The 21,394-nt window shown below is 37.7% G+C and overlaps 2 protein-coding genes and 1 pseudogene across 2 annotated transcripts; 2 read left to right on the top strand and 1 right to left on the bottom strand.

The window, feature by feature from the left end:
* Window positions 1-2,770: 2,770 nt before the first annotated feature.
* Window positions 2,771-4,012, top strand: LOC119985597. Its single transcript, XM_038829889.1, has one exon. It carries the CDS (start codon window positions 2,771-2,773, stop codon window positions 4,010-4,012), a length of 1,242 nt encoding a protein of 413 aa, XP_038685817.1.
* An 8,340-nt stretch (window positions 4,013-12,352) lies between these two features.
* LOC119985750 lies at window positions 12,353-17,166 on the bottom strand. The gene is made up of 7 exons (XM_038830125.1): window positions 17,063-17,166; window positions 14,887-15,015; window positions 14,370-14,735; window positions 14,140-14,285; window positions 13,930-14,062; window positions 12,918-13,239; window positions 12,353-12,790 (listed from the first exon to the last, which is right to left on the bottom strand). Exons 2-7 carry the CDS (start codon window positions 15,006-15,008, stop codon window positions 12,599-12,601), a joined length of 1,281 nt encoding a protein of 426 aa, XP_038686053.1. The 5' UTR covers window positions 15,009-15,015; window positions 17,063-17,166; the 3' UTR covers window positions 12,353-12,598.
* Window positions 17,167-19,083: 1,917 nt separating this feature from the next.
* On the top strand, window positions 19,084-20,330 carry LOC119985596 (annotated as a pseudogene).
* Window positions 20,331-21,394: the final 1,064 nt, after the last annotated feature.

Raw genomic sequence — 21,394 nt, 5'->3', positions numbered from 1 at the left:
AAAAATTACAAATTGCATGCATAAACAGTATCATATATTGATCAAAACAGTATCATATACAAGAATAAAAACTGGAATTAAAATACCAAAACCGAAATTAGATGAGGGAGCGAGGTATGCTAACGCGAATCTCCTTAAAGTGAATTTGCTCCTACCTCGCAGTGTCTAGCAATTCCGAGCAATCACCTCATAAGATACAATGCTCCTTTCACCACCTTGTTAGTGACACTCCAAAACAAGTAGTACAATCTAAGCAAGTAAGAACAACACTCCTCTCACCACCTTATTAGTGACACTCCAAAACAGGTAATACAATCTAAGCAAGTAAGAACAACACTCTCAAACTAGGATTTTTGGTAGAGTTTCAACGAGGGAGAAGCAAAGGAATTTTGTGGTAGCAAGAAGGAGGAATTTCGTGTGTTTCAAATGAAGCTACATGTCTCCTTGTATAGGTGCTGGAGCAACCAATTGCCCAGAAAAATCAGAGAGTAGTTGCTGATTTTCTGGGCACAACCACTTGACCACTTGACTAGGAAGTGCCCACTGATATGGTGGGCATGATCCTTGACCCAGTTGCAGCCCATGATTTTGGGTCTGACTAGAGACTAAGTCTCTTGTCCAAATGTAATGTATCTGGGTGTTGGGCTTCTCTTCTATGGGTTTGGCTTGGGTGCCCTTGGGCCCAAAGTCTTACTTCAACACTTGAGCTTATAAATTACACATCCACATGGTATTTTTCCAATGTGGGATTTCCATACACACATTTATTGCACTATGTTCACCATGGTCACTTTGGAGTCTTTTTACATTCAACCAAAAAATGATTTGGTCACACTAATTGCTCCAATTTATTGTCCTTATAACAAGGATCAATTGCCCATAAATTTCATTCAATAATTATTATTGAGCTTTCAATTAATAATGATCAAACTATAGTTGACCATCATTTTCCAACAATCCCCCACATTGAATGTGAACAGACGACTATACTGACACGGGAATACTTCTGAGAGTGCAGTAGAATCAATACTGTATCGAGATAGGTAGCTTTTGGCTTTGAACCTTCCCTAGTGAAAATCTATCAGACTTACTTAACTAGTCAGTGGACTGACGCCTTGAACTGCCAGTTGTTTATGTAGGATTAGTCAATAGACTTCACACAACACTGATCCAATTCATAATTGGTTCTCGGTTGTGTTCATTATTTCGGCCATGAACTTCTTGGGTTCAGTGAGTGCTTTAGAAAGTATCGCCTTAAAAATACTTTCATAGAGTCGGTCATACTCTTCAATGACATTTGTGATTTCCTATCAGGATTATCCTCTAATACTCCTCTTGTTTATCACAAGATATAGGAATCACTAAAAGCATAGTTTAACCTTATACACACATTCTAGCAGCACTTTGTGCATCTTAGGAATGGGTTGGAGTAAAACTTCGTACTGCTCATACTTAAGTTACAACCAACTTGTGTTGTCCTATTGAACCTAGTCCATGGGATCTCCAATCGCTAGGTTAGGTTTCCATCAAGGTAACTTATTGAATCAAGGCTTTCAAGCCCATCCCCCTCGAAGCGCAGTCTATTTGCTCTCTACTCAACCCCTTAGTAAACGGATCCGCTAAATTGTCTTTAGACTTCACAAAGTCTATGGAAATTATTCCGTTTGAGAGAAACTGCTTAACGGTATTATGTCTACGACTAATATGTCTAGACTCATATTTTGTGCCCTTGAAATTGCAGCTTGATTATCACAATGAATGCAAATTGCAGGCACGGGTTTCAGCAAGTGACGAAGCCACTCTACTTCTTCACCAGCTTTATCCAAAGCGATGAATTCCGATTCCATCGTTGATCGTGCTATGCACGTTTGTTTTAAGGGTTTCCAAGATACTGCCGCACCCCTAGGGTGAATACATAGCCGCTAGTTGATTTTGACTCCTCGGACCTGCTTCGTTTACTGGCAGAGTACGCAACGTCTGGCCTCGTGCAGTTCATAATCTACATGAGACTGTCTATAACCCTAGAGTATTCCAACTGTTCAATACTGTTACTAGTATTTTTATGTAAGACTAGATGAGGGAGAAAGGATTATTAACATCCTTGATGCCACGTATGTTGACTATAGCAAACTCTTGCAGTTAAAGTTCCATGCATGTGTGACTCCCTAAATGCAAAGAACAACAACAAATTCATCAACATTGGCATGCTTATCTTCGATGCAAAGGTAATTGTCAATTAGCCTGTTGAATAATGTTGTGCATGTCAGCCCATGTCCAATGGCCAATATCTTTAAAGGACTTCTCTGTTCGTTCCAACAAATGCTGCTTTCCAAAAATAGGGAAGTTCATTTCGATAAATTGTGCAGAAGGATTTACGTTAATCCTTCCGTTGTTATAGCAAAACCTTGACATAAGCTCAAAAATCTCTACCCCTCCTGGAATGTCATAAAATACACTTTTTAATTTTTTGCCGTCCCAGCTGATTCACCAAACAATTTTCTTAATCTGCTTGAATATGAAGAAATAATTTCCTGCAGATATTAATGTCATTTTTTTTTATTGATGGAGGGTATTAATGATACTAAGGAGTTAGAATTAAGTATAGTGTAGGTTCAAAAAAGTCATTTGTTTCGTTGACGCTCTCGAACGCCTATCGAACTAATGCAGAGTCTCTTCTTGTGAGAGCTTAGTTAGGATTTTCTTCGATCTGCAGTCATACTCTTTCTTCATCATCGTCTAGTCCTTGTTTTGGGTCTTTCTGGGAGCAGTGATGGAGGATCTAACGGCCAAATGGGGCAAAATCTCTTTAACAGCTACAGAGGGTGAGGCCATTAGTATTTCAGATCTGGATCCGCATAGTAACAGGGCGAACTCAGAGTGCAGTATTGTGGGTAAGATATGTATGGATCGACATGTTAGTAAAGATATTCTGGCAAGTACGATGGGGAGCGTGTGGAAGATATCAGGAAATCCCTCTTTCATGGACCTAGGGCAAAACATTTTCATTATTACCTTCAATAATATCCGCGATAAACAGCGAATTCTGGCTGGGCGGCCTTGGTCTTTTGATCGGAATTTGTTTGTTCTGAAAGAGATTGATACAACTATACCCATTGGTGAGACCGCCTTTGATACGGAGGAGTTTTGGGTGCAAATCCACAACCTTCCGTTAATGGCAATGACAGAAAAAGTGGGACAGCAGATAGGTTCTTCGTTGGGGGAACTGATTGAGGTAGACGTGAATAAGGATGGGTTTGGATGGGGTTTGTATCTTCGGGTTCGGGTTAAGATCCCATTGACGACCTCTCTGGTTCGAGGAAAGCTTTTGAAACTTCCCCAGAAGGAGTTCTTTCTTCGGTTCCAGTATGAAAATCTGCCTAGATTTTGTTTCAAGTGTGGGAGGATAGTTCATGACCCAGGAAATTGTCCGTCCAGTTCGGAGGTGCGAATGCACCGAAATAGCAACACTGATGAGTACGGTCCATGGTTGAGAGCTGTTCCGTTTAATAAACGGCCTGAAAAGCAGGTAAGGGATAAGTTGCCCTCTGTAAACTCTATGGCTGATCCAGAGGATGATAGATCTGGTAGCCTAGAAGCCTCTGGGCAAGCTAAGGAGGTAGTGGACGAGGAAAGGTCTGGTAGCTTCGATAAACAGTTTCTCCCAGAGGGGGCAGTCGCTGGTCGATTAGTAGTTGTACAGGGAAGTGAGTTGCAGGTGGATGGGTCCCAAGGAGAGACTCTGGTGGAGAGGGAGTTGTCAACGGAGGTTCATGTTAAAGGGGTGATGAAGGACTATGATATGGTCTCAAAGAAGTGGAAGCGTAAATCTAGAGAGACAGGGGTGGCATCTCCAAAGGTTGTCTTATCCAAAAGGCCAGCTGAGATAGAAGATGTGGCAGATCTTGCGGAAGCTGTTGTTGTTTCCAAGAGGGGACGGGTTGAAAAGGTCAGTGTTGGTTTGGTTAGTGATGTTGAGGCAGTGGCTGATGTTCAGCCCTGCCCGGAATTATGAAAATCCTTGTTTGGAATTGTAGGGGGCTTGGGAACCGGCCTACAATTCGTGAGCTCCTCTACTTGGTGAGGGAGAAAGTGCCCAGTCTTTGTTTTCTCATGGAAACAAAGGCGTATTCTTCTCAAGTTCAACGTCTTCGTATAAAACTTGGTTTTCAAAGTGCTTTTGCGGTGGACTCCGTGGGTCAGAAGGGGGGTTTAGCTCTCTTTTGGAGGGATGATTTATCAGTCTCTCTCATCAGTTTTTCAAAGTTCCACATCAGTGTCTCTATTTCAAATCGCAGTTCAGAGGTTCCTTGGGTCTTTACCGGTTTCTACGGGAACCCAATTCAGGCTTTGCGTGATCAATCTTGGCAGTTACTTCGTAAGCTCTCTCCTCCTAATCAGGCTTGGCTTTGTGCTGGCGATTTCAATGCTATTTCTAATTATGGCGAGAAAGTGGGTGGTAGTTCTAAGGTGGGTCGTCATATGAAGCTTTTCAACCAGGCTGTTCAGGATGTAGGGGTGTATGACCTTGGTTTTTCTGGGCCGAAATTTACTTGGAGTAATAGGCGGGCGTTACCGGAATCGTTCATTAAAGAGCGCCTTGACAGGGCTATGGCCAACCCTGATTGGATGAATTTTTTTCCGTCCTTGGTGTTCAAAATGTGGGTACATCTTCTTCAGATCATAGCTGTCTGATTATCTCTACTATCAGGGTAGACTCTGGTCTCAAGCCCAAGGGTGCTAGATTTCGTTTTGTTAACTGGTGAGGATCTCATGCAGAGTGTAAGCAAGTTATTAAGAATCAATGGGCCCAGGGCAGGCCTTCTGATCATATTTCTTCAAGAATGAGTCATTCTTATGGCAATTTAAAGAGGTGTCAGAAGGGGATCCGAAAATGGGTTGTAAAGTATAAGAAGAATCAAAGTCATCAGATCAATTCTTTGCAAGACAAATTGTCCTTGAACCTTCAGGGAGAATGTGCTTCCAATCAAGAAGAGCTCTCTAGGATTCGTTCTGCCATTGATATCCTTAGAGAAAATGAGGAATCTCTTTTGAGGCAACAATCAAAGATTACTTGGTTGCGGGAAAGGGATAGAAACACAAAATTTTTTCATCATTGTATGCAGCAAAGGAAGAAGAGTAATTTAATTTTGACTATTCAAGATCTTCAAGGGAATTTGGTCGGTTCTGAGGTTCAAGTAAGGCAGGCCTTCCAGAATTATTTTTCTGATCTTTTTTCGATCTCGGCGGGTCCTCCTTCTATTGAGTTTCTGCAAAATCTCCAATGTACAGTTTCTGAATCTATGAATTCCTTTTTATGTAATCCGTGTACCAAGGAAGAGGTGTTCTTGGCTGTTTCTCATATTGATCCTAACAAATCGCCTGGGCCGGACGGCTTTTCATCAGCCTTTTATACGCAGAATTGGGAGAGCTTGGGGGATGATATTTTTGCGTCGGTCAACGAATTTCTACAGTCGGGGTCCTTGCTTTCGGACATTAACCAGACTTTGATTGTCTTGATTCCCAAAGTGAAGAATGCTTTGAAGCTGACTGATTTTCGTCCAATTAGTTTGTGCAATGTTCTCTATAAAATTATTGCAAAACTTCTTGCTAATAGACTGAAACACATTCTACCTGTGGTGCTAAGAGGTAACCAATCAGCCTTTATCCAAGGAAGGTTGATCACTGATAACATTATAGTTGCATATGAAGCATTGCATTCAATGGCAATCAAGCATCGTAGTAAAAAAGATTATATGGCGGTCAAGTTGGACATGAGTAAGGCATATGATAGAGTGGACTGGGACTTCCTGGAAGAGGTTATGGCCAAGCTGGGTTTTTGCGATACTTGGATCAGATGGATTTCTCAGTGTATGCGAACAGTTTCTTATTCCATTCTCGTAAATGGGGTGCCTAGTGATACTATCATTCCTTCCTGGGGTCTCCGGCAAGGTGATCCCCTTTCCCCTCTTCTTTTCGTGATCTGTACGGAGGCTTTGAGTAATAGATTTTACCATTTAGAGCTGATGGGTAAAATGGAAGGGGTTCCTTTTGGGGGTGGTAGAGTCAGGGTGACTCATCTTTTTTTTGCGGATGATTGTCTTTTGTTTTGTAGGGCCACTATTGAGGCTTGGGAGTGTATCCGCTCTGTTCTTGGTGATTATGAAGCTATCTCAGGTCAAAAACTTAAAGTTGAAAAAACATCTCTCTTCTTTAGTAAACATACAGCATTGGAGGTAAAACACCAGTTAAAAGAGTCGATTGGGGTGCAAGAAATATTGGCTTTTGAGATGTATCTGGGACTTCCAGCCATGGTTGGGAGATCAAAGTCGGATTCGTTAAGGTTTGTGGTGGATAAAGTTCGGAAGAAGACCCAAAATTGGAAGAACCGATTCTTATCTTTTGCAGGCCGTGAAGTTCTTATTAAATCGGTGCTCCAGGCTATCCCGACCTATAGCATGCAATTCTTCCGTTTTCCTGCAGGGTTATGTAAAGAGTTGAATGGGATTATTCGTCAATTTTGGTGGAGAGGGTCTCGTGACAGTAAAGGTATCTCTTGGTTGCCTTGGGACTTTTTGTGTAAATCGAAGGCTGTGGGAGGTTTAGGCTTCCGCGAGTTTGGGTCCTTTAATGAAGCACTTCTTGCCAAGCAGGGGTGGAGAATAATTATTTCCCCAAATTCTTTGGTGTCCCGTGTCCTCAAAGCCAAGTACTTTCGACATTCCTCATTCCTGGAAGCTGATTCTCTCTCTAATTCTTCCTTTGTGTGGAAAAGCATTTGTTCCGCTCGCTGGATCCTAAGGGATGGTCTCCAGTGGAGAATTGCTAAAGGCCACAATATTCGAATATGGGGGGATAGGTGGGCTGCGATGTCTTTAAGTTTTTCTGAAGCTGCTAGTGAGAAGGGTTTCTCTAGGGATTCAAATGTAGCTTCTCTTATTGATCCTACTTCTAAATGGTGGAACCATTCTCTGATTAGAAGTATATTCACGGTAGAGGAAGCTAATGCTATTCTTGTTCTCCCAATTAGCCTTGGCATGGGTGTGGATAAGATGTTCTGGAATGGTACGGCGAATGGCCATTATTCTGTTAGGAGTGGGTATCATCGAGCTTTAGATCTCAGAGACAGGTTGGGTCCTAGTTCTTCTTCTGATAGCTCGGGGAGTGGCTTTTGGCCTGGTATTTGGGCCCTCCAGGTTCCTCCTTCAACCAAGTTATTTTTATGGCGTGCGGTCCATAATATTCTTCCTTCTTATGATAACTTGGCTAAACGGAAATTGCTTTTAGATGCCTCTTGTATGCTTTGTAAAAGTTCCCTTGAATCTCTAATGCATGCATTATTCTTGTGTCCTTATGCTTCGGAGGTTATTTGTCACAGTACTAACCGAATCCAGAAATTACCTTTGTTGGTTTCATCTTTTAAAGAGGCATGGACTCTCTTCTCTTGCCGTCTTGACAGTTCTAGCTTGGCCGCTTTTGCAGTGATGTTAAGAATGATTTGGCACCGACGAAATACTCGAGTGTATGGGGGCACTCTGCCCTCTTCCAATGAAGTTTTTACTCTGGCCTCTGAGTCACTTCAGTCTATGTTACATGGCCTACAAGAGGAGAGGGGAGGGGTTATGTTTCCGGATGTTCCTTCTCTATTATCTTGGTGTCCTCCCCAAGCGGGTGTGGTGAAAATCAACTTTGATGCAGCTGTGTGTTCTGATCTTAATCGGTCTGGATTTGGCTGTATTATTCGGGATGATCAGGGTTTTCCTTTGGCAGCTTGCTCTGATGTGAGACCAATAGCTCTTAGTCCGTTAATGGCCGAGGCGCTTTCAGCCCTTCTTGCTTTACAATTTGCTAAGGATCTTGGGTTTCAGGCAATTCAATTAGAAGGAGATGCTTTAACAATTATAGATGCTCTTCATCCCCGTACTCCGTTTGACAATTTATCGGATTGGGGTGTGATTGTTTTGGATATAATTAGATTGCTGGGTTTCTTTTTTCAGTGGAAGGTTTCTCATGTTAAAAGAGACCTTAATGAGGCGGCTCATATTCTTGCACAAAAAGGCATTGTGGCCAACTCTTTTCTTTCTTGGATTGAGGAAGTCCCTTCCGAGGTGGAGGTAATTGTGGCAAGGGAAGGTTCTTCTGACGACAGAAGTGGTGTTTAGGGGCTGTAGTTCCAGGTTTGGGGACTCCTTGGACTGTTATTAGTAGTTTAGTCTTCTTTTTTTGGTAGCTGGGTCGCGTCCAAGGCTCTAGTTTTTGCCTTGCTTTAATTCTTCCTGCTCTGATTGTAGTCTTTCTTTTTTAGTGTTTCGTCTGCCTATGGGTAGAGAAAGTGACCACTGATAGTGGTTTGTATTGGTTTCTATCTAATACATCTGGGTCCATGATCCTCTTTCAAAAAAAAAAGAATTAAGTATAGTGCATGTATGTTACATAAATGACCACAATTCTGGAAGAGAAAACCCAAAGTCAATTAGAATTGTAAAACTTCAAATAGAACAAATTGGAACTCTTATTGAGGATAAAATTACCCAAAAACCTGGAAATGGAAGTGATAAATTGGGTTCGTATTATCAGAATATAAAGTTTTGACGGAAAAGAAATTCAAGATAACTAATCAAGTCAGAAAAAAAAAATGGAATCTAAAGGAGACCTCCAATTATTGAAACAGAGATTGCGTGACAATTATTGGAAAAGTTTAGGAAAAATTTGAATGCATACAATGCATTAATGATATTGAGACACTTAAGTTATATGATGCTTTGAATTAAAATATCATTCCAAAATATATTTATTGAAAATTTAGTTACGATGAATTTCGTGAAAAAATATATAGTAAATTGAATAATAAAATTCTCTTATGTGTAAAAATAGAATTGTTTGTTGTTCATGTTTTCAAGAGAACAAAATTAAATTTAAATTATTTCTCTGTATTATTATGGAAAAAAAAATTTAAAAAATAATATTTAAAATTTAGCTTGCGGACATTGGACTAGTTATAAGTGTTAACCAAGCGCACTCTATTGAGCCTCATTTAGAAGGATATAATTTTAATGTGGAAAACTTCCTTGTGTGAGAAGGGAAAAACAAGGACCATAGTCCATCCAAAACTTCTACTATAATCAAAAAAAAAGGGTAAAATGAGTTTTCTCTAGATATTACTAGAGGCAAACACACATCATCAAGAACTTTATCATTGGTAATCAACAACAAATCAAAGAGGAAAGTTGACAAAAATCTCAGAGACCTTAGTAGTGACATTCCTGCAAAGTTTGGCGGTGATCAACAACTCCAAACTCCAATCGCACAATGTCAAAATTTCAAACCGATCGGATCACTTTTTTGTCCACGATCGTCATTTAAACATTATTGTGTCTATAGCAAACTTTTTGACAGCACTTCCCCTCTTTTTCATCATACAAAGAAAAGCCCCTAATACACACTTCCATATCATAGAGATATGGGTTGAATCACTAACCAAAGGCTGGACAAAAAATAAATTAAATAAGCTCACAATAGTTGGGTTTTGTCACCTTTTATTTATATAGAAAAGGACAATCCAACCAATGTAACATCAAAAAAACCATTTACCGAGTGACGGACGCACTTAGAGGCGAGACTCTTGATTTTTAGGTCGGTTTGACTAGCCTGGTTGACTATGGTATATTGGGCCTGAATTAGAAGGATGTTAACTGGGCCGGTCCATTGTTCACATTTCCCTTTTAGTTTTCAAGAATGGACTGAGCCCAGAAAGGAAAATTAATGAATGGATTATTTGATTCTGAATTTTTTCCCCACTGTTTTGCTTTATCTGTGAGAGAGTGACATTCATTATTCATCCTCACGCCGTATAAGACTATAAGTTATAAACCAACAAGTGCATTCTATTGGGCCTGAATTAGAAGGATGTGAACTGGGCCGGTCCATTGTTAACTTTTCCCTTCCCCCAAGAAAAAAAAAATTTAATGAATGGACTGTATCAAACCCAAGCCCATTTCAGAACTCATGCGTTAGGTTTTCCTGTCGGATCTTGCAGCGGCAAGTCTCTAGAGAGAGACGGACTTTAGCAGCATCTTTTCGGTCAGACGAGGAAACCGAAAGAGGAGGTCTAAAACTTGGACTGGTACATTCTTTCCCTATGTATTTGCTTTATAAATGATCTTTTGTTTTGTTGATTAATGTCAAAATGACTTGGTAGATGAGGAAGGCCGTGTCGGCCCGAGAAGCATATCAAGAAATAGAGAGATTATTCTCTATGATTTAAAGATATCATTACACTGCTATCTGGGGTTGATCGATGTTCAAATAGTTTATATTTCTATGATGCTGAAATATTAAAATTTTGATTTCCTTTGTGTAAACTTGAATTTGTATTATTTGAGAATTTCCAAGTATAGGAGACATTTGAATCTCTAACCTTGATTGATCCGACCTTAACTCCAACCATCTTGATGGGTGACTTTTCTACAATGTACTCTTGAATCCTATTATTGTTTTCCTTGAATCTCCACTCTCCAGATGTTGAAATTGCAGCTTTTATCAATGCTTTCCTTGGCTAGCTTTAACAACTTATATATGTTTTGTTGGATCAGCTATTTTCATCATTTATTGTTACTTTTTTTTTTCCCATTTCTCCCCAGATTTATTCAGGAGATGGAGATTGACACTAAGGATGTATTGGTTAGTAGTTTTATTCAATCCTGTTTATGTTTCATTAATGTCATAGTAATTGTTATTCTGTTTATGTTCCATTAATGTCATAGTAATTGTTATCTTTTCATCTTATTATAGTCGGATGAGGATGAATTGAAAAGTTGCTTTGAAAACTACCGCCTCGCTCACAATATTCAAAGTCCATATCACGACAAATCATACGATGATATTCTTATCACAAGGATTGTGAAAGCAAATTCAGAGCTAAAAGATCTTAGACTTCCATTATACGGAGGGGCGCCATTTCAACATAAAGGAAAATTCTGTGTTGTATTTAAACCTGCTGGTAAGACTTTTGAAGATTTCCTCTCAACAAAGAGCAACAGAGATCTTTTATTTGACTTTCCTAATGTTGGATTGGAGAAAAACAAGGCATTTCGATTGTCACAGTACTTCAAGAACATGATACGGTTAGTTCTACAAAATTTATCTAATTTATTCTTTTCTTGCCATTTACTTTTCTCCGAAGGTGGCTTGTATTCCAACGGGGGTCGAGGATCAAAGAGCTTCAAGAGAAGTTGGATGACCTGAGCAGGGAACCAAAACTTGCCAGACTCGAGATCTAAATAGCAAGACATGATTGAATCAACAGGCAAATAACTCCTCTGCCTGCTGTTATTGCTGGTAGATCTTGCCCACCAAAAAAGCCGAACTATTGAGAGAAAGCCTCATATACAAACAAATGCACTTAATGGGCCCAAATACATCAATAAACAAAGCCCAAATCGATAATGTCCACCCAAATCAGCACACTGCAAAAGCATCATCTTGTGGAATTCCAGTCATATCAGGTCAAATGATCAGAGCAATGGTACAGTACCAAAAAAAAGGGTGTGTCAGTGATTAATTGCTCTTTGCTCAGATTGCAGAAAGTTTTTGTTGTTTAATTGGTTGAACTCGGTTTACTGAAACCTGCATCATCATATTCTCCTGTTTCAAGCAATGAATACACGATCCAAGAAGAAGAGACCACACATTCATCCTATTGGTTCTAACATTTTTTGCTCTTCTGAAAAGAAAGAGGTTATCCCCATGAGCAATATTTTTCACGCCTTGCCTCTTTCTTTTTTTTTTTTTGACTCGATCTCTACAAATGCATAATGGCATATTGGACAAATGCTTTTAATGCACCAAAACAATAATAGATTAACACAAACAGAATTGACACTAATAATATGCTTGGATTGAGAGATTTAGGGAAAAGAGAAGAGAATGAAAAGGAATCTTCCCCCTAATTGCCTCCAAATCTTTCCTTTTAATGAAATTTTTATCCCAATTCTCTTCAAATCTCTCTCCTTACTTTTTTCTAAACTATCCAAACAAAGAAAGTAGAAGGAAATTTTATTTTCCTTCTCCTTCCCCCCCCCCCAAATCCCTCAATCCACACACACTATAAATGTCGAGAATGAGTAAAAAAAACCAAAAACATAATTCAAGCAATAGAGTTTGAGATATCTAAGATGAAGAAATACCGCTAGGTTTCTCTGCTAAACCCCAGAAACACAAATTATATTCACAATCAATCTTCCAAAAAAACAAATGACCTAGTGTCAGATTATTCATTTACCGTGCACAGAGTACACAGCATGGCTACTGAGACCAATAAAAAGATTATAAAACAATGTATATGAACACAAATAGCTAGTCTTAAGAAAAGAATATTAATAGCTAGCATAAGTAACTATCAATGCATGTGAACAGCCCATCAACTAAGCAACCTCAAAATACAGAAAGTCAATAGACAACATACACACTCTCAATATTCATATGCATATATAACAGGCAAAAATGCCTCTCAATACTCATGCATATATAACGGGCGAAAATGCTCCACAGTAAACAGAGGATAAATGTTTTTGACATTAAAAATCTGGGATAGTGTACATGCTCAAACAAGAAGCGGTGAGTCCTTGAGGAAAAAAAAGAGGCTTGTTGATATCCATGGTCGAAAAGACATATTCAAAGGCCACTTCTTTGCAAATGCTCGTTCAGCTAATCCACCAATGAGGTACGGGAAGATGTAATGGATGTAATCCACGACTTGCTCAGAGTCTTCAAGTTTGGGTTTGACCCCCATATTCTGTGACAGAAAATCACTTTTAACCAAATGAAAGAACAATATAAAGTAAAAGAAAGGGAATTATGTGCTTAAAGGTGATAAAATTGACAACACCAGGTGCCAGGTGGGACTAAGAAAAAGCAATCACCTCCAATTGTTGTTTCAAACGTTCAAAATTGAAGTACAAGTCCCTAATGGTCTCAATACATTTCTTCATACTGGTATCCGGCACACCTTTTGTATCATCAAAGCTGCTTGGTTTAGTAATATGCCTATTGAGATCGAGAAATAATGGAATATCAGGATGACTCCTCAATTTAGACTCCCAATCCTCCTCAAAAGCATCTTTAGTCTCATCGCCATAGATAACAATATCTCCCGACCGAGAGAGTTCAAGTATGCGATCAATGAAATTCATGCGCTGATACTTTTTCCAAAAGATAACGTTGTCATACATGTCCAATGGATGACTGCAAAAAAAAAAAAAAAAAAAAAAAAAAAAAAAAAAAAAAAAAAGAGATAAAAGTTGGAGTATATCCAACCCGAATATTGAGCAAAGAAAAAGAAGCCCAGACAGGTTTCAAACACTGATACACAACCACTTACTTCCTTTTGGGCAAAGATAGGACAGACACCAAAAGGAGAAACTCTTTCTGAAAGAAAAAACAATAAGCACAAAAATATAAAAAGATTAAATGTTTTCAGTTCCAAATGGGAATAATGCAGGCAATAATGGATCGCATCTAATATTTGAGTTCCAAATACACAACCATCAAAAGAAAGATTTCTTTAGCTAATCATTTGCGTCACTAAAATGTGAGCTAAAGAAGAAAACAAGACCACCTACATAACGCTGTCACAAGACGACATTAATTATTCACCATTGCAGTTCACCATACAATGACATCTAATATAATTGCAGAAAAATGTTGTAAATAATGTATTTTCGACAAACATAAAAGCCTTTACGTCAATGAACTTTTCGACATAAATAAAAGACTCAATTCGACAAAAACGAATTGTAAATCAAATACAAAAATTAAACTCTCAACATAATCAATTAAATCTCCCTCCACATATTATCCATGGTGTAAGTGTGTAACAAATCTCTTGGCCAATGTATCAATGTAATAGTATCACAAATTAGACACACTACTTACTCCAGAGTGAAATTCTTCAAAAAAAGATCAAACTCAGCTTTTGAACCACCATCAACATTGCATTTGCTATTGATCTCCTCAAAAAGTCTCCTCAATTTTTCACGCACTTCAACTGTGTCAACAATTAGACGCTCTGCAACCATATTGTAAAAATCTATTAACAATTAATAAGAGCATCAAAAACCAACAAAAGGCATTAGAAATATAGACCTCGCAGGTCAAATCTCAAAAACTTGGCAAAAGTAGCACGATCCCGCATGCAAGTGCCATCATACTCTACTATGTAAATATTCTCCAGAGATAAGCGACAACGCAATTGTGTATCCCTCAAAAGCCAAACAGATGTAATTATGTCCCTGCATCAAGTACAAACAAATAAGAATTACTAAGCTGTATAAGGAAGCAAAATAATTAATCTGAGGTAAGGCATTATTACTAACCTCAAGATGCATTTATAGGATTTAGATGGGAAAAAGACGTGTCCGCCATCGTAAAGCATACAGGATTTATAGAGTTTTTCTTTGGATGGTTTGAAAAGAGCACCTTCCGTTGCGAAGGCAGTATACCATGAAGAATCTGCTTCCACTTGAAAGGGAGGTAGCACATATGGTCCAAAGTGACCAAGCACTGTCAATAATATGTCACGTACCATCCATGCATTGTCTTCGTCAGCAAACTTTGAAATACGGCACCCGCGAGTTTCTACAAATACTGATGCATCACGTAGCTCATGCCTTATATGACCAAGGATCTTATCCTTGACCTGATTGAGAGCTTCAAAATCAAAATGAATCTCCATTTGGAACCTGTACTCCAAGATTGACAAAACCAAAAACAATTAGTAGTCAAGTAAATCCCAAGCTCAACATGCCAGTAGGGCAGCAACCTTCAAACCATAAAGTTGTAGTTGAAGATTGAGAAAAAGAAAAACTGATGGTAAAAGAAACAATACGGCACCATTGAAATTGTAAAGTTACTGGTAGATCACATTGCTCATGCACCATATCCTCGACCTGATAGAGATCTTTTTTTCTTTTTTTGACTAGATAGAGATCTTCGGAATCAAAATGAACCTCCATTTGATAGCTGTACTCCAAGATTGACAAAACCAAAACCAATTAGTGCTTGAGTAAATTCCAAGCTCAACATGCCAGTAGGGCAGTAACCTCCAAACCATAAAGCTGTAGTTGAAGAATAAGAAAAAGAAAAACTGATGGTAACAGAAACAGTTCATAGATGCACAAAACCGTTCCCTTTAGGACTACTCTTTCGAGAAAGCTTTATGCATCAGACAATGATAACTAACAGAGACAATAATCCAAACAAACAAATAATGACAATATAAAAATTGAAGAGCACATAATGTTGGCAAAAACCACTTAAAGAGAGACCATCAAAGCACTCAAAACCCTAAAACTAAATTGATGGCATGAAAAAATAGTGTATCACTAACTCTCAATATCCATTAAAAGCAGGAAGTATTGAGTCAATCATGCATGTAAAACCACCAGAAACCTGAAATTGATGGCAATCAATGACTACCAATCTGAAATAGTCAACAAGAAATTGAAGACAACCAGAGGCAACGCAAGGAGCAACCAATCCATAACCAAACAAGAACCAGGAACATTTCTCGAGTTTTGAAGTTGTTCAAGGCTATGAGCACCACTATACTATAGGGTAGAAAATGGTTGGAAATTTTTTTCCTACATACCCCTGCTTAGGAGTTGGACCAGAGGGAAATAGGGGTCAATTTTCAAAAAGTCCATTTAAAGAAAAAATCTAAATCCTAACTTTAATCTTGCCTTAAATGCGAACCATCTCAATGCCACCTAAAATAGAACTTGTGTCGATCAGATCAGAGTTACACAACTAAAATTTACTCATCATCAAGAAACTTTCAACACCTTAACTAAACCTATCAACTCCGTCCCACTTCTTTTTTTATCAATATTTTCACAAGGAAGTCATGCTCCATTGTATTCCTCCTTTACTATTAGAGAGAAAAAGAAGGGCTTGGGTCATAAAATATAGAGGAATATCTTTCGGAATTCAAGTGCAAGAGAAAGATTCATAAACGAAGCTAGCTCAAGGAGTTCAAAATCTTCTCAATTAATTCATTTGCAATAATTCCACAGAGCAATATGGAATTTCTAAGCACAAGCAATAACATATATATATCCCTTCATTTTTGCACATGAATACAACTTGCTTATCACCCTCAAGATAGCCTTTACTCTTCTACCACCTCTTTGTTTCTCTTTCCATATTTGTATTCTATATCCTGAATACAAGGTGCCCACCCATGCTCCAAGGAAAGCAACATCAGAAATGATTCAAAACTTCTCCTTAATGATATTGCCTATGTTACTATAAAGATACATATATCTTCATTAACTATTAATTAAAAAAAGTCTTTGCTTCTAATTTGAGAGAGAGAAAAAACAACATGTCATTAGTATCATAAACCTCCCCTGAAAATTTGAGATGCACAAACACTTTTGATTAAAATATACTCAGCTCTAAAGCTTTGCATAGAACACTTGCACCAGCCGAGTCTAACCAATCAATGGTATCAAAAGAGAAAGAACCTCCTGCTAAACACATCCTTAATGCCATAAACTCATGGAAGCATAAAAAATATTTACTGAAGATTACAGCAACGGTAAAAGGAAAATATAATAGATAAAAGCCAGTAAGCAGCAGTTTCTGGAACTACTAAATTATTTTTCTGTGGAAAAATCAACAACCAGAGGTCCTAAACATATTGAACAGGTTTAGCACTGTCTTGCAAGAATATACGTACTAATCGAAACTAAACAAAAAACAAGGCATAATAATCAACAGCTCATGGAAGACAGGACGACGATAATTATTGGAGACGAACTAACCAAAAAAAAAAAGCAATAATAATCAACAACTCATGGAAGACAGGACGACGATCATTATTGGAGACTCACAGAGTTTCAAATATCCCGGTTTCAACTCAAGAGAAGTGATTCACAACGCGAGTTCTAACAAAGCAGGAAGCAAAGTGAGCGCACACAGATAGAACAACAGAATTGACATAAAACGTTGGGAAAGAGCAGAAGAGACAACAAACAGATCGAAAAGCGATGGGATTACGAAATACTTTACGCACGCCGCTAGGGTTTTCGTCCTCTCAATTTGCGTTCGGGATGGAATTCCGAATTCAATAGTGCTCGGTTGAAGCTTGTATATATATATGAAGCTAGCATACCGTACGCGTGAGCCCCGACCGAAAATGTTAAATGGCCAACATTTTTTAACCGTATTGTGTCAAGTCTATGTGACATTGCCACATAGATATGATGACATGACATATTTTTTTAAAATCAAATTCCTCTCCTCTCTTTTTGTTCAAAATTTAAAAATTAAACACTCACTTTTTATCTTTCACTTTTCTTTTTTTCTCAACTTCCATGATTTCATCATCTCTTATTAATTATAAATAGACAAGTAAATCATTTATACTACATGCGATTGCATTGTTTTTTTTTTTTCATACAGATGCAATTGCATTGTTTTTTTGAACAAAGACATGCGATTGCATTGCTTTTTACCAAACAGACATGTGATTACATTGTTTTGAAGAGATGATAATATATTAATCTTTTACATATAAGTATGCAATCGCATTGTTTTTTTGCCAAACAGACCCGCAATTATATTGTTTTCAAAACAATATAATTTTCAAAATATACAAACATAAGCTGTAGAAAAAATAGTCCAAAAACCAGTTAAGAATAATAAGGTAGATATATTGTTTAAAAAACAATTTAATTTGCAAATAGTCCAAATGGTTGTAAACACAATGTTACACTGTTTTCAATACAATGTAACTTCCAAATATGCAAAAAAAGGAGAAAAAAATTTACATTGTTGTTGAAGGTGAACGGAAATGTTGTTGAAGGTGGGTGGATGACAGGATCGAAAAATGGATGGGTAAGGTGCGCCTCGATACCTAGAGTCCCAATATGAGGTTGGTTGCCGGAGACGTCGCCGGAGGTGGCCGGATCGATGCATTTTGTGTCGTGGTGTCCTCCTTTGGGTGCTTTTTTCTGATGAAAGGAGCTACGATAGGTGATGTGGTCGGTCAGAAAATGATGGTGGTGGTCGAGGGCTTCCGTTCGGTGGGTCGAGGGCTCCAATCGGTGGCCGGACGGTGATGCTACAGTGGTGGTGGTGGTGGTTTTCGTGAGAGGGAGAAAAATGAGAGAGAAAGAGGGAGAGAGAGAAAATGAGAGAGATAATGCTTATATAGAGAAAAATTGTTGAGGTGGAATCCTATGTGTAATGCCACCTAGGATTGGATTGAGTTGGGACAAAAAACCTTGGGCCATTTAGCACTAACGGGGTCCCGACACCTAGCTGCTTTGAATGAATGTATCGATAAAAACCTAAATCCAAATGGCCCAAACACATCAATAAACAAAGCAGAAGCCCAAATTTATAAAAAAAAATTTAAACAAATACACACACAAAGCAATAAACCTAACTAGCCAAACACCACCCCGGGCCAAAAGATGTTTGGTTTGCTAGACTTATATACTACACACAATTAAAACAACCGATGTGGGATTTTTACCCAGGCCTTTTAAGTGGAACACCTAAACAATTTTGAAAACACACACTGTACTAGACACAAGGTTTAGGTTTTTTTAAAACAAATACACACACAAAGCAATAAACCTAGTTAACCAAACACCGCCCCTAAACAAAAACATATCTAGAAACAAATTTATAATCAAAATGGAAGCCCAAATTTATAATTTTGAAACAAATCAATAGGCAAATGAAAATGTCATACATCCATAAGACTTTTGTCCATAACCATACATAATGAGATGCATGTCTAGCTAGCATGCTTTGTTGGAATCTATTCATAAGACCTGAAGATAGACCAGATATACTATGCAGAGTTTTCAAGATCAAATTGGAAGAATTGATGAATGACTTAAGGAAGAATCAAATTTTTGGAAGAGTTAACGCTGATAATTCAATTCTTGAATTTTAATTTTAAGAGAACTTATCATTTGCTAATTTTGAATTGATCATATTAATGTTTTTTTTCGTTCATATATTATTTATGTGTTATTCTTTTAATATGTTGTTTACTAACTTATTCCAAATTCAAATTCATTTAATTATTCACTAATTTATTCTAAACTTGATTGTTTATTAATTTTATTTCCTTTGGTGGTTGCTCTAAACTGAAAATCATTTTATTCATATGGTTTTGACATGCAGCAATGTACACAATCGAGTTTCAGAAACGTGACCTTCCTCATGCTCATATTTTATTATTCTTACATCCAAGTAGCAAAGTTCAAAATGGTGAAGATATTGATAAGATCGTATCTGCTGAGATTCCAGTTGTAGAAGATGATCCTGAATTATATGAGCTTGTAAAGAATTGCATGATTCACGGTCCTTGTGGAGCTTCTAACCTATGATCCCCATGTATGAAGAATGGAAAGTGTCTTAAAAAGTTTCCTAAAAAGTTTAATGATAGAACATTTATTGATCCAGATGGATATCCTGTTTATAAAAGAGGGGATAATGGTAGGACAATACAAAAGAAAGGAATTGTCATTGACAACAGGTACGTGGTTCCATACAACTCCTATCTTTTGAAGAAGTATCATGCTCATATCAATGTCGAATGGTGCAATCAGTCAAGATCTATCAAATATCTATTTAAATATGTGAATAAAGGACATGATAGAGTTACTGCTTCCTTCTATCAATGTCAAAACACTGAACAAGGAGATCATAATATGGATGAAATCAACATGTACTATGATTGTAGATACATATCTCCTAGCGAGGCATCTTGGAGAATTTTTGCCTTTGACATTCATTACAGAAATTCCTCGGTCGAGCGTTTGTCTTTCCATCTTCCAAATCAACAAAATATTGTTTTTCCTGATGATGAAGCAATAGATGATGTTCTTATTAGGATGAGATCTCAACAAACAATGTTTATGGCTTGGATGGAAGCAAATATAGTTTATGAAGAAGCTAAGAATCTCTCATATGCTGAATTTCCAATAAAATTTGTATGGAGACAGCAAGAGCGTCAATGGTTCCCAAGAAAAAGAGGATTTTCAATCGGAAGAATTTTTTATGTACCTCCAGGTAGTGGTGAAATGCATTATCTTAGAATTATGCTAAATATTGTCAAAGGCCCTACATGTTACGAAGATCTTAGAACTATCAATGGAGTACGTTATTCTTCCTTCAAAGACGCATGTTATGCTTTGGGATTGCTTGATGATGACAGAGAATATGTTGATGCTATCAAAGAAGGAAGCTTATGGGGTTCAGGATATTATCTCAAGAATCTATTTACTAACCTCTCTACAATGGTGTGCTAGGTTTATTCTCATGTTGCCACTGGATTTTCTGACACATCTGCTTTTCTTCGGGAATTGACTCTTAAGTGATTCAGCACAGACTAACATCAGAATGCATTTAAAGAAACTTACAAACATTCAAGTGGAGCAAAAACAACTGTCCAGATGCATTTTCATAGTACTGATGATAACTCCATGCTACCGAACACATTATCTATTGGCAGGAAATAGGAATTCCATTCCATTGAATAAAATGAATATGTCGAACATGGGATATTAAAGAATCATGAAAGAACTAATGATATAGTTGAATTACCCCATGAGAATTATATTCACTGGGGCTCTAAAGTCAATCTAACTTGAAATGGAATTTCACTATATGTGCATCTCTGAGAACCCTGGAGTCCGAAATACTTCAGGTAGTGGACCGCACAACACTAAACAGAGTCCCAATGAGCCTACCCTTTCCTTTTTAATTGGTATATTATTATGTTCACATTATCATTATTAAATATGTTTTCTACCATTATTATTGTGATTGACAAATATGTTTGATTTTTTTTATTTAGATGTTATTGATGAAATTGTTGAAGTTGGTGATCTCATTCAAAGTTCAAAGGATGGAAAAATCACTAATTAAACTAGGGTTTTTCATCTCTCGTGAGTTGTTATATCCATAGTTTTTAAATCCAACCCGCACATCGAACCGTCAATGCTGAAGGTTCAAGGGTTTCGAGGTTCAACCGTTATAATGGAGGTTGAATCGTAGATTTTTGATGAATAATAAAATAATAAATATTGATAGTTTAATAGTTATATATTATATAAATATATATTATATTGTTTTAATAAAATATTAAAATGGAATTGTACTAGTATAAAACTATATAACTATATACTGAATATAAAAATTGCCCATATCGTAATTTCGCAATCAACGGGTTTTACCAAACTGTGCAGTTCACGGGTCGTCGGTTTTCACGAGTTAACATGTTCAAACGGTCTAACTATATGAATCAGCCCGCAAGAACCCTCGGCTCACGGGTCTCACGATTGGACCAGCAGGCCGGTTCGAGTCTGAAAAC

The sequence above is a fragment of the Tripterygium wilfordii genome, chromosome 19 (assembly GCF_013401445.1).
Source record: "Tripterygium wilfordii isolate XIE 37 chromosome 19, ASM1340144v1, whole genome shotgun sequence".
Lineage (NCBI taxonomy): Eukaryota > Viridiplantae > Streptophyta > Magnoliopsida > Celastrales > Celastraceae > Tripterygium > Tripterygium wilfordii.
This window is presented reverse-complemented; position numbering and strand designations above follow the sequence as displayed.